Here is a 13,185-nt window from a genome sequence, read left to right as displayed (position 1 = left end):
AGACACACAAACCAACACAAAATGTCCATGTCAATACATGTATCATAATCATCAACGATAATCAGCAGTGATGTGCAACTCCATAGAACTGTTTACGTCCGTTCCATGACCTCCAACCCTTTTTACCTCAATGGTGGCTGAGAACAACAATGCTATGCTGACAGTGACGGCCATGGTCTGGTAGTCCAGGGCAGAGTTGTAGAAGACCCCCAGGGGCATAAAGAAGAGAACCAGAGAGGTGTAGAAGGCATGGAGCAGGGTGGAGGCCAGCAGCCAGGTGTTGAACAGCTCCTGTCTCTGGCCAACCTTGTAGAGCTCTGGCCAGCTCAGACTGGACTCTGCACTCACATCCTATAGGAGAGAGGAGATCAAACAACAGTATGGTAAGGGTCAGGTGTGTGTCCATGGCCACATGGAGTAAAACAGAAACTCTGGGATTTCTCACCTCGTTACAAAGATGCCTTTGTCTTTTCTCTTACCTGCTCAAAAATGCCCAGGCATTCTACTGGCATTGCAGTGTAGAACACAGTGTACAGGATGATGAACCAATTCTCATACAGAGACTGGAAGAAAACAGCACAGAAAATGGCTAAAATATAAAGGTTGCAGTTCCATTATATGATTTGGGGGGGTATTTGTTTGGGGGGGGGGGGGGGGTTACAGGTATTTACATTCATATAATTTCATAATCCATATATTTTCTATTCATTATTTATACATTGTACCTGTGGGCTGCCACTCCAAAGAAGAAGAAAAAAAGAAGAGAACATAAAGTAAAAACATTACAAAGTATCATATTTTTTGTTTAATTAATAATAAATGAAGTATAAACAGGAAAATCAAACAAAAGAAGAAGAGGACCTCCCATTCCCCCAACCCCAGCCAACAGCCAGCTGTAACAGTCTCTGATTGATTGAGAGATTCAAGGAGCTATCATCGTTATGTAACATAATAGATGCAAAGCATGAATATTTACATTCAAGCACTTCTAAATTCATTTTGTAACTTTGCCCCAGAAGCATTCAACTGCAGGGCACTCCCACATCATAGGAAGGAAAGTGCCTACCTGATTTAGGGGACACAGTGAAGAGGGGGGAGTTGGGGCCAATATAATCGTAAAACGTTTCCTTGGTGTTAAGTACAGTCTGTGAACAAACTTCAAATGTATAAATTGGTTTAGATTACTGGATGTCAATGTCATATATTTCCATATTCTGTTCCAGTTAAACAGTCGTTCAGATTCAGTCAGATTTGTGGACCATACTTTTTAATGGCTGGCTCAGAATATGAGCTTTCCAAAAGTTTATCATTTATTTATAAATTCCATAATTGGGAGTTGAGTTTCCCGAGGGACTCCATAGGCCAGGATAGCTGACGTAAGTTGTAAATATTGAAAAAAGGAGTTGCCTGGTAATGTGTGTGTATCTTTCAAATCTTGGAATGTTCTCAAACCATTACTGTCCATGATATCGCCAAGGATACGGTTTCCACATTTGGACTGTTGGTTGGGATGTAAAAGGCCTCCCTCCATATTGCAAGGCATTATTGTGAAATATTGGAGTATGGGCCATTTTGATTACCTTGATTACCAGTTACATTGTTTTTCAATAGCCAGAAGGGGAAGCCATGGGAAGCATTGAACTACAGAAATTCAGCCAGGGCAATATATTCCTTTCAATAATATTTATTCTGCTGGTTAAAGCAACTGGAATGTTATTCCATCTACTGAGGTTGGATTGAATTGATTTGAACGTTCTGTTAAGGTTTCTGACAATGGTTTAATCAAAGGAAGGAAAAATATCTACTCCCAAATATTTAAAATGGGAAACGACTGTGATTCAATGAGTAGAGACCAGTGGCGGTCGGTGCCGTTTAAGAAGAGGGAGAATTATACTTTTTTTAATGAACATGGATTTATTTCTATTAGAGCATATTGGATGACTGTCATTCATATTCCATTCCCCCAGCTCAATGTAACATCGATAGGTTTAGACTACTACATCAGTCTAAAATGTTCTCTGTACCCATCATGAGGTTGCTACAATCTAGCCAATGAATGAAAGACTACAACGTAGGTGCTCAGGTCGAGAGAATTTTGAGTAATCAAGGTGACAGAGAGTGACACATTCAATACCGCCTTGCACTCTTAACTGCATCTAGCTGATCTAGGATGTAATCATTAGTCCAATAGTTGCAAACGAGTTTCTATTGGACAAATTCATGTCTGTTAATCCCTGTTATCCCCAAATTCATGTACTTGAAGCAAGTGGGAATAGCAGACTGGAATAAGGAGAGACTGAATATGTCGGTAAACACTCCAGCCAGCTGGTCTGCGCATGCTCTGAGGAAGTGGCTAGGGATAATGTCTGGGCGGTTAACCCAGCCTTGCGAGGGTTAACACGTTTAAATGTCTTACACTCATCAGCCACAGAGAACAAGAGCCCACAGTCCTTGGGTGTAGGCATGTGTGGCACTATGTTATCCTCAAAGTGGACGAAGAAGGTGTTTAGCTGGTCCGGGAGCAAGACGTCGCTGTCCGTGACGTGGCTGGTTTTCTGTGATTGTCTGTAGACCCTGCCACATACGTCTTCGGCGACTACACTTTGTCTCTGTACTGAAGCTTTTCCAGTTTGATTACCTTATAGAGGGAATAACTACACTGTTTGTATTCAACCATATTCCCAGTCACCTTGCCATAGTTAAATGCAGTGGTTCGCGCTTTCAGTTTTGTGTGAATGCTGCCATCTATCCATGGTTTACGATTTGGGTAGGTTTAATAGTCACAATGGAAAATGATCAAGTCAGTCACTGTGTCAGTACATATGTTGATGTTATTCTCAGAGGCTACCCGAAACACTTCCCAGTCAGTGTGATCAAAACAATCTTGAAGCATGGATTCTGATTTGTCAGACCAGCGTTGAATAGACCTAAGCACGGGTACTTCCTGTTTGAGTTTTATGCCTATAGGAAGGGATGAGCAAAATGGAGTCATGATCTGATTTGCTGAAGGGAGGGTGGGGGAGGACCTTGTAGGTAGTGGTCAAGTGCTTTAGCAGCGCAAGTACTACAGTAAAATTGATGAGAGAACTTCGGTAGTGTTTTCCTCAAATTTGCTTTGTTAAAATTCCCAGCTACAATAAATGCGGCCTCAGGATATGTGGTTTCCAGTTTGCACAAAGTCCAGTGTAGTTTCTTGAGGGCTGTCGTGTTATCGACTTTAGGGGGAATCTAACCGGCTGTGACTATAACTGAAGAGAATTCCCTTGGGAGGTAATACGGTCTGCATTTGATTGTGAGGTATTCTAGGTCGGGTGAACAGAAGGACTTGAGTTTCTGTACGTTATCACAATCACACCATGAGTTGTAATCATGAAACATACAGCCCTGTCTTTCTTCTTCCAGGAGAGTTCTTTATTCTTGTCTGCGTGATGTACTGAGAACCCAGCTGGATGTATGGACTGGGACAGTATATCCGGAGAGAGCCATGATTCTGTGAAACAGAGTATGTTACAGTCCCTGACGTCTCTCTGGAAGGAGATTCTAGCCTTGAGCTCGTCTACTTTATTGTCTGGAGACTGAACATTAGCGAGTAATATACTTGGAAGCAGTGGATGGTGTGCACGCCTCCTGAGTCAGACTAGAAGTACACTCAGAATACCTCTTCTCCACCAGTGGCGTCTTGGAGCAGCCTCTGGGATAAGTTAAATTGCCATGGATTGTTCGAACAAAGGATCCAATTCGGGAAAGTCGCATTCCTGGTCGTAATGCAGGTGAGTTACCTCCGCTCTGATATCCAAAAGTTATTTCTGGCTGTATCTAATAACACAAAAAACTTTCTGGGGTAATTATGTAAGAAATAATAAAATTAAAATAAAAAATACTGCAAAGTTGCTTAGGAGCTGGAAGCGGAGCTGCCATGCCTGTCGGTGCCATCTTTTTCTAGTGTTGGATGGCCATAGCCAGCTAGCTAACATAGCATCCCTCTATGTTTGAACCGGGTATTTGAGTAGGCTAAACTAACTAGCTGCATTAGCTAAGTGAAAGTGAAAGTGAAAAATGTTTTAATAGGAAATATAGCTAGCTCAGATGCTAGCTGTCCTCTGGCTACATCATGGTGCTACCCTACAGAGTGCTGCTGAGGCTACTGTAGATCTTGCAAAACAGTGTGTTTTAATCAATTATTTGGTGACGTGAATATATTTAATATATTTTTATCTAGAAGGGCTAACTTTTTTAATGTTACACTGTTTTTATGTTCATGAAATTCACTGAGGATGGTCCTCCCCTTCCTCCTCTGAGGAGCCTCCACTGGTAGAGATGGAGTCTTCCATCAGGCAGTAGGGCTGATTTGGTTAGATCAATTTTAAAACTTGAGATTACGATGAATTTATCTATGATCTTCAATGCGTTTGGGAGTGATTGATATACATTGTCTAGATATGGTAAAGTATCATTTGCATATAATGAGATTAAATGATCAGTAGATTTGAGGGAAATTTTTATTATTTCCTTTGATTGGTGTATTGCGTATGTTCCATTGAGAATAAAATTATCAAAGGAGAAATTGGATTGCCTTTCTGCTGCTTTTAGTAATTCTGAACTGAACTAATTAAATTGGAACCAATTCCCATATGTTCCAAGACAGACCAGAGATATGACCAATCTAGTCTATCAAAAAAAAATCTGCATCGAGAGATAAAACAGGTCAAGGAGCTGTTTTTTCTGACGAAGCATTTTAGATACAGTATGTAGTAATTGACGGCGGTTATCTCGGGATAATTTATTTTGTTAGTGTGGACCAATTTTGGTAAGTATGTCTCAAGATGGAATGACAACATTTTAGAAAACAGTTTAATATCTGTGTTTATCAAAGATTTGGGGCCATAGTGTCGAACACTGGGTGGCATCCTTACCTTTGTTTCATTAAGAGAAAATTAGTGCTGTATTCACATCTCAAAATAGCCTTTGTGAACGGCTGTGTTAATAATTTTGAGCAATAGTGGACCTAATTGATTTCAACAATTTAAGTAGAGCTCAGACGCAATTACCGTCCCATACAGGCAATTTGCCTTTATTCATACACACACTTTTGAGATCATTGAGAGAGACTGTTGAGGGAAGATGAGTTCCTCATTATTTTAGAAAGGACTTAGTCAGGCCTGGTGTGGATTTACAATCAGAGACTTTGCTGTCCTTAAGCCATTTTGCCACAACTTTGGAAGTATGCTTGGGGTCAATGTCCATTTGGAAGACCCATTTGCAACCAAGCTTTACCTTCCTGACTGATGTCTTGAGATGTTGGTTTAATATATCCATATAATTTTCCTCCCTCATAATGCCATCTATTTTGTGAAGTGCACCAGTCCCTCCTGCAGCAAAGCACCCCCACAACACGATGCTGGCACCCTTGTGCTTCACAGTTGAGATGGTGTTCTTCGGTTTGCAAGCCTCCCCCTTTTCCTCCAAACATAACGATAGTCATTATGGCCAAACAGTTCTATTTTTGTTTCATCAGACGAGAGGACATTTCTTCAAAAAGTCTGATCTTTGTCCCCATGTGCAGTTGCAAACCGTAGACTGGCTTTTTAATGGTGGTTTTGGAGCAGTGGCTTCTTCCTTGCTGAGCAGCCTTTCAGGATATGTCGATATAAGACTCATTTTACTGTGGAAATATTTTTGTACCCGTTTCCTCCAGCATCTTCACAAGGTCCTTTGCTGTTTTTCTCGGATTGATTTGCACTTTTCGCACCGAAGTACGTTCATCTCTGGGAGACAGAACGCGTCTCCCTCCTGATCCATTTGATGGCTGTGTGGTCCCATGGTGTTTATACTTGCGTACTATTGTTTGTACAGATGAACGTGGTACCTTCAGGCGTTTGGAAATTGCTCCCAAGGATGAACCAGACTTGTGGAGGTCTACAATATTTTTCCTGTCTTTTCTGATTTCTTTTGATTTTCCCATGATATCAAGCAAAGAGGCACAGGTACACCTCCAATTGTCTCAAATGATGTCAATTAGCCTATCAGAAGCTTCTAAATCCGTGACATAATTTTCTGGAATTTTCCAAGCTGTTTAAAGGCACAGTCAACTTAGTGTATGTAAACTTCTGACCCACTGGAATTGTGATACAGTGAATTATAAGTGAAATAATGTCTGTAAACAATTGTTGGGAAAATGACTTGTGTCATGGACAAAATAGATGTCTTGACAAAACTATAGTTTGTTAACAGGAAATTTGTGGAGGGGTTGAAAATTGAGTTTTAATGACTCCAACCTAAGTGTATGTAAACTTCCGACTTCAACTGTACAGTATCAGTCAAAAGTTCAGACACACCTACTCATTCAAGGGTTTTTCTTTATTTTTACGATTTTCTACATTGTAGACATCAAAACTATGAAATAATGCATATGGAATCATATAGTAACCAAAAAAGTGTTAAACAAATCTAAATATATATTTTTACTGTTGGAAAAGCATTCCAGGTGAAGCTGGTTGAGAGAATGCCAAGAGTGTGCAAAGCTGTTATCAAGGCAAAAGGTGACTTCTGTAAAGAATCTGAAATATAACATATATTTTGATTTGTTTAACCCTTTTTTGGTTACTATATGATTCCATATGATGCCTCCACTATTATTCTACAATGTAGAATAAGTAAATATAAAGAATTACCCTTGAATGAGTAGGTGTATCAAAACTTTTGACTGGTACTGTAAGTAAATCAGTCAATTGAAATAAATTCAATAGACCCTCATCTATGGATTTCACATGACTGGGCAGGGGTGCAGCCATGGGTAGGCCTGGGAGGGCGTAGGGCCACCCATTTGGGAGCCAGGCCCACCCACTGGGGAGCCAGGCCCAGCCAATAAAATAATTTTTACCCATTAAAGGGCTTCATTACAAACAATATAGACATAAAGATTGTGGTGGCTGCTCAGTGTGGCATTTGACATTATTGATCATAGTCTACTGCTGGGGAAAAACATATGCGGATGACTCAACACTATACACGTCAGTTACTACAGCGACTGAAATGACTGAAACAAAGAGCTACAGTTAGTTTCAGAATGGGTGGCAAAGAAAAGGTTTGTCCTAAGTATTTAAAAAACAAAAAGCATTGTATTTGGGACAAATAATTCACTAAACCCTAAACCTCAACTAAATCTTGCAATGAATAATGTGGAAATTGAGCAAGTTGAGGTGACTAAACTGCTGGGAGTTACGCTGGATTGTAAACTGTCATGGTCAAAACATATTGATACAACAGCAGTGTAGATGGGGAGAAGTATGTCCATGATAAAGCGCTGGTCTATCTTTTAACAACACTATCAACAAGGCAGGTCCTACAGGCCCTAGTTTTGTCGCACGTGGACTACTGTTCAGTCATGTGGCCAGGTGCCACAAAGAGGGACTTAGGAAAATTGAAATTGGCTCCGAACAGGGCAGCTCGGCTGGGTCTTAGATGTACACAGAGAGCTAACATTAATATTGTGCATGTCAATCTCTCCTGGCTCAAAGTGGAGGAGAGATTGACTTCATCACTACTTGTATTTCTGAGAGGTATTGACATGTTGTGATGCACTGAGCTGTCTGTTTGCACTACTGGCACACAGCTCGGACACCCATGCATACCCTACAAGACATGCCACCAGAGGTCTCTTCACAGTCCCCAAGTCCAGAACAGACTATGGGAGGCGCGCAGTACTACATAGAGCCATGACTACACTCAACTCTATTCCACAGTACTACATAGAGCCATGACTACACGCAACTCTATTCCACAGTACTACATAGAGCCATGACTACACGCAACTCAATTCCACAGTACTACATAGAGCCATGACTACACGCAACTCTATTCCACAGTACTACATAGAGCCATGACTACACGTAACTCTATTCCACATCAAGTGACTCATGCAAGCAGTAAAATTCGATTAAAAAAAACAGATAAAATACACCTTATGGAGGAGCAGGGACTGTGAATTAACACAAACATAGGCACAGACACATGCATACACACACACACGATAACATAGGCACTATACACACACGTCACATGGATTTTGTGTTCTAGATACGTGGTAGTGGAGTTGGGGCCTGAGGACACACACTTAATATGTTGTGAAATCTGTTGTGAATGTATTGTAATGTTTTTAAAATTGTAAAACTGTGTCACGACTTCTGCTGAAGTCGTTGCCTCTCCTTGTTCGGGCGGTGCACGGCGGTCGACGTCACCGGTCTTCTAGCCATCATTGATCCATTTTTCATTTTCCATTGGTTTTGTCTTGTCTTCCCACACACCTGTTTTCAATCCCATTCATTACCTGTTGTGTATTTAACCCTCTATTTCCCCTCATGTCTTTGTCAGAGATTGTTTATTTTCAGTGTTGTGTTTATTGTATAGGTGCGCGACGGGTCCTCGTACCCATGTTTGTTTATATTCATCTCTTTTTAGTGTTATGCAGCATGTTACGTGGACATTCATTAAAAGACTCCATTTTACACTCCATTTTGACTCTCCTGCGCCTGACTTCCTCCCAGCTATACACACGACTCTGACAGAATGTCTGACCATAAAAATATGAAGTCAGAAGGAGAGGATGCTATGCTCATGGAGGTGGAGGAACTCGTCCGGGAACAAGCCTCCACCACCACAACCGGGATCTCCCTTGAACGCTTTTTCCCCTCCTGAACTGAACAAGATCCATTTATCCCTACCCACGGGATACAACGGAGATACTGCCGGCTGCCAGAGTTTCCTCCTTAAACTGAACTTGTATCTGGCCACGGTCTCCCCAGTACCATCAGACCGTGAGAAGAGTTGCGCCCTCCTCTCAAGCCTCACTGGGAAAGCCCTGGAGTGGGCCAGCACTGTGTGTAGAGAGGAGGATGCGGAGTTGGACCATTTTGAGGAGTTCACGTGCCATATCCTGATAGTATTCAACCACCCACCCGAAGGCAAAGCAGCGGGTGAGCGCCTCTATCATCTGAGGCGGGAGAGGAGGAGTGCACAGGAGTTTGCTTTGGAGTTTAGGACCTTGGCTACCTGCGCTGGATGGAGCGACAGGGCACTGATCGACCATTACCGTTGTAGTCTACGCGAGGACGTCCGTCGGGAGCTGGCCTGTAGAGACACCACCCTCACCTTCGACCAGCTGGTGGACATGTCCATCAGGCTGGACAACATGCTGGCTACTCGTGGACTTCTAGATCGGGGTCTGGTTGTTCCATCCTCCCGCACCCTCTTTCCCGAACCTATGGAATTGGGAGGGATGGTGCGCAGGGAGACCGGAGGGGGTTCCCGCAGAGAGCACACTGCTGGTCGGTGCTGGGTTGGTTCCTCTGGGAATAGAGGAGGCAGGCTGGGCACTCTGGCGTCACCCCAGGTGAGTAGGCACCATTCTCATCCAGAGCCCTCTGCTGCACTAATGTTTGTCTCTTTTCCGGATTTTCCCCTGCATTCCCAGTATAAGGCGCTAGTAGATTCAGGCGCGGCTGGGAATTTCATTAATAAAAATGTAGCTCATAGTTTAGGGATCCCTGTTGTTTCTATGGATATGCCTTTCCCTATTCATGCCTTAGATAGTCGACCATTAGGGTCAGGGTTTATCAGGGAGGTCACCGCACCTTTGTCTGATAACGCAGGAGGGTCACAAGGAGAAGATGAGTCTTTTACTTATTAATTCTCCTGCATATTCTGTGGCGCTAGGCCTACCCTGGTTAGCTTGTCATAACCCCACTGTTTCTTGGCCACAGAGGGCTCTCATGGGGTGGTCGCGAGAGTGCTCAGGTAGGTGTTTAGGGGTTTCCGTTGGTGCTACTACAGTGGAAAGTCCAGACCAGGTCTCCACCGTGTATTCCCCCCGAATATGCCGATTTGGCTCTCGCCTTCTCAAAAAAGAAGGCGACTCAATTACCACCCCATCGACGGGGGGATTGTGCGATAGATCTCCTGGTAGACGCTGCACTTCCCAGGAGTCACATGTATCCCCTGTCGCAAGCGGAGACGGTGGCTATGGAGACATAGGTCTCTGAATCCCTGCGCCAGGGGTACATTCAGCCATTCATTTCACCCGTCTCTTCGAGTTTCTGTTCTATGAAAAAGAAGGATGGCGGTTTACGCCCATGCATTGATTATCGAGGTCTAAATAAAATCATGGTGAAATATAGTTACCCGCTACCTCTGATAAATACGGTTATTACCCGCTACCTCTGATAAATACGGTTATTGAGTCAATGCACGGGGCACGCTTCTTCACAAAATTGGATCTCAGGAGTGCGTACAATCTGGTGCGTATTCGGAAGGGTGATGAGTGGAAGATGGCATTTAGCACCACCTCAGGTCATTATGAGTACCTTGTCATGCCATATGGGTTGATGAATGCTCCATCAGTCTTCCAATCATTTGTAGATGAGATCTTCAGGGACCTGCATGGGCAGGGTGTAGTGGTGTATATTGATGATATTCTGATATACTCCGCTACACTCGCCGAGCATGTGTCCCTGGTGTGCAGGGTGCTTGGTCGCCTGTTGGAGCATGATCTATATGTCAAGGCTGAGAAATGCTTGTTCTTCCAACAATCCATCTCCTTCCTAGGGCATTGGATTTCCACTTCAGGAGTGGAAATGGAGAGCGACCGCATTGTAGCCGTGTGTAATTAGCCGACTCCAACCACGGTAAAGGAGGTGCAGTGTTTTTTAGGGTTTGCCAATTACTACCGGAGGTTTATCCGGGGTTTTGGTCAGGTTGCTGCTCCCATTACCTCACTGCTAAAGGGGGGCCCGGTGCGCTTGCAGTGGTCGGCTGAGGCGAACAGGGCTTTTGGACACCTGAAGACTCTGTTTACCTCGGTGCCTGTGTTGGCTCATCCGGATCCCTCTTTGCCATTCATAGTAGAGGTGGACGCATCTGAAGCTGGGATAGGAGTTTGAGCTTTCTCAGCGTTCGGGTACGCCACTGAAGCTTCGCCCCGGTGCTTTCTTTTCGAAGAAGCTCAGCCCGGCGGAGCAAACTATGATGTGGGGGACCGGGAGCTGTTAGCTGTCGTAAAAGCCTTGAAAGCGTGGAGACACTGGCTTGAGGGGGCTAAACACCCTTTTCTCATCTGGACTGACCACCGCAATCTGGAGTACATCCGGCAGGCGAAGAACCTGAATCCTCGACAGGCAAGGTGGGCCATGTTTTTCACTCGTTTTGTGTTTACTCTTTCTTACAGACCAGGCTCCCAGAACGTCAAGGCAGACGCATTGTCTCGGCTGTATGACACAGAGGAGCTGTCCATGGATCCCACTCCCATACTCCCAGCTTCGTGTCTGGTGGCGCCAGTAGTGTGGGAGCTGGAACGCGGTCATTGAGCGGGCGTCACGTGCAGAGCCCTCTCCCTCTGAGTGTCCAGCTAGTGGTCTGTACGTTCCGTCGGCTGTCCGCGACCGAATGATCTATTGGGCTCACACGTCACCCTCCTCTGGTCATCCTGGGATAGGTCAGACGATGCTCTGTCTTGATGGGAGGTACTGGTGGCCCACTTTAGCTAAGGACGTGAGGATTTATGTTTCCTCCTGCTCGGTGTGCGCCCAGTGCAAGGCTCCTAGACACCTGCCCAGAGGTAAGCTACAACCTTTACACGTTCCTCAACGGCCGTGGTCGCACCTGTCGGTGGAATTTTTGACTGGCCTTCCACCTTCACAGGGTTACACCACGATCCTGGTCGTTGTGGATCAGTTTTCGAAGTCCCGTCGTCTCCTCCCTTTGCCCGGTCTCCCTACGGCCTTACGAACTGCAGAGGCCCTGTTTACACACGCTTTCTGGCACTATGGGGTGCCTGAGGATATAGTGTCTGATCGGGGTCCCCAGTTCACATCTAGGGTCTGGAAGACGTTCATGGAACGTCTGGGGATCTCGGTTAGTATTACCTCAGGTTTTCACCCCGAGAGTAATGGGCAGGTGGAGATTGTTAACCAGGATGTGGGTAGGTTTCTGCGGTCATATTGCCAGGACTGGCCGGGGGAGTGGACAAAGTTTGTGCCTTGTGCAGAGATGGCCCAGAACTCGCTACGTCACTCCTCCACTAACCTTACTCCCTTTCAATGTGTATTGGGGTATCAGCCGGTTCTGGCTCCTTGGCATCAGAGTCAGACCGAGGCTCCTGCGGTGGACAATTGGTTTCGGCATGTGGACGTGGGCTGCCTCCCAGGTTTCCTCAGCGTGCCATAAGGCGGCAGAAAATTGGCGCAGACCGTCGCCGCAGTGAGGCCCCGGTGTTCGCACCAGGGTCTGGCTCTCGATCCGAAACCTGCCCCTCCGCCTGCTCTGCCGGAAGCTGGGTCCGCGGTTTGTGGGGCTGTTTAAAGTCCTGAGGAGAGTGAACGAGGTATGTTATATGTTACAACTGCCAACTAATTACCGTATTAACCCCTCGTTCCATGTGTCTCTCCTCAGGCCGGTGGTGGCTGGCCCGCTCCAGGAGGCTGAAGTGCGTGATGTTCCTCCGCCTCCTCTAGACATCGAGGGGGTCCCGGCATACTCTGTTCGATCCATTTTGGATATCAAGACGTCGGGCGAGGGGCCTTTAGTACCTTGTGGACTGGGAGGGGTACGGGCCGGAGGAGAGATGCTGGGTTCCGGTGGAGGACGTGTTAGATCCTTCCATGTTAAAAGAATTCCACCGTCTCCATCCGGATCGCCCTGCTCCTCGCCCTCTGGGTCGTCTCCGAGGCCGGTGTCGACTCGCATCGCAGAGCTAGCTGTGCCACCAGAGACTCTGGGTTTGCGCCCAGGCTCTGTCGCAGCCGGCTGCGACCGGGAGGTCCATGGGGCGATGCACAATTGGCCTAGCGTCGTCCGGGTTAGGGAGAGCTTGGCCGGTAGGGATATCCTTGTCTCATCGCGCACCAGCGACTCCTGTGGTGGGCCGGGCGCAGTGCGCGCTAGCCAAGGTAGCCAGGTGCACGGTGTTTCCTCTGACACATTGGTGCGGCTGGCTTCCGGGTTGGATGCGCGCTGTGTTAAGAAGCAGTGCGACTTGGTTCGGCTGTGTTTCGGAGGACGCATGGCTTTCGACCTTCGTCTCTCCCGAGCCCGTACGGGAGTTGTAGCGATGAGACAAGATAGTAATTGCTAACAATTGGATACCACGAAATTGGGGAGAAAAGAGGCTAAAATTAAAAATAATTTAATAAAATA

At 45.5% G+C, this 13,185-nt stretch overlaps 1 protein-coding gene across 1 annotated transcript in view; it reads right to left on the bottom strand.

Annotated features, from left to right (window-relative positions):
* The window catches only part of LOC135556521 (phospholipid-transporting ATPase IC-like), a 33,464-nt gene that overhangs the window by 2,340 nt on the left and 17,939 nt on the right, over positions 1-13,185 (bottom strand). Inside the window, exons 18-19 of the mRNA XM_064989799.1 lie at positions 480-563; positions 127-351 (exon numbers count right to left, since the gene is read on the bottom strand). Of these exons, the coding sequence (XP_064845871.1) occupies positions 127-351; positions 480-563 (309 nt within the window). The remainder of the gene's footprint in view (positions 1-126; positions 352-479; positions 564-13,185) is intronic.

Source organism: Oncorhynchus masou, chromosome 15, assembly GCF_036934945.1.
Source record: "Oncorhynchus masou masou isolate Uvic2021 chromosome 15, UVic_Omas_1.1, whole genome shotgun sequence".
Classification (NCBI taxonomy): Eukaryota; Metazoa; Chordata; class Actinopteri; order Salmoniformes; family Salmonidae; genus Oncorhynchus; species Oncorhynchus masou.
This window is presented reverse-complemented; position numbering and strand designations above follow the sequence as displayed.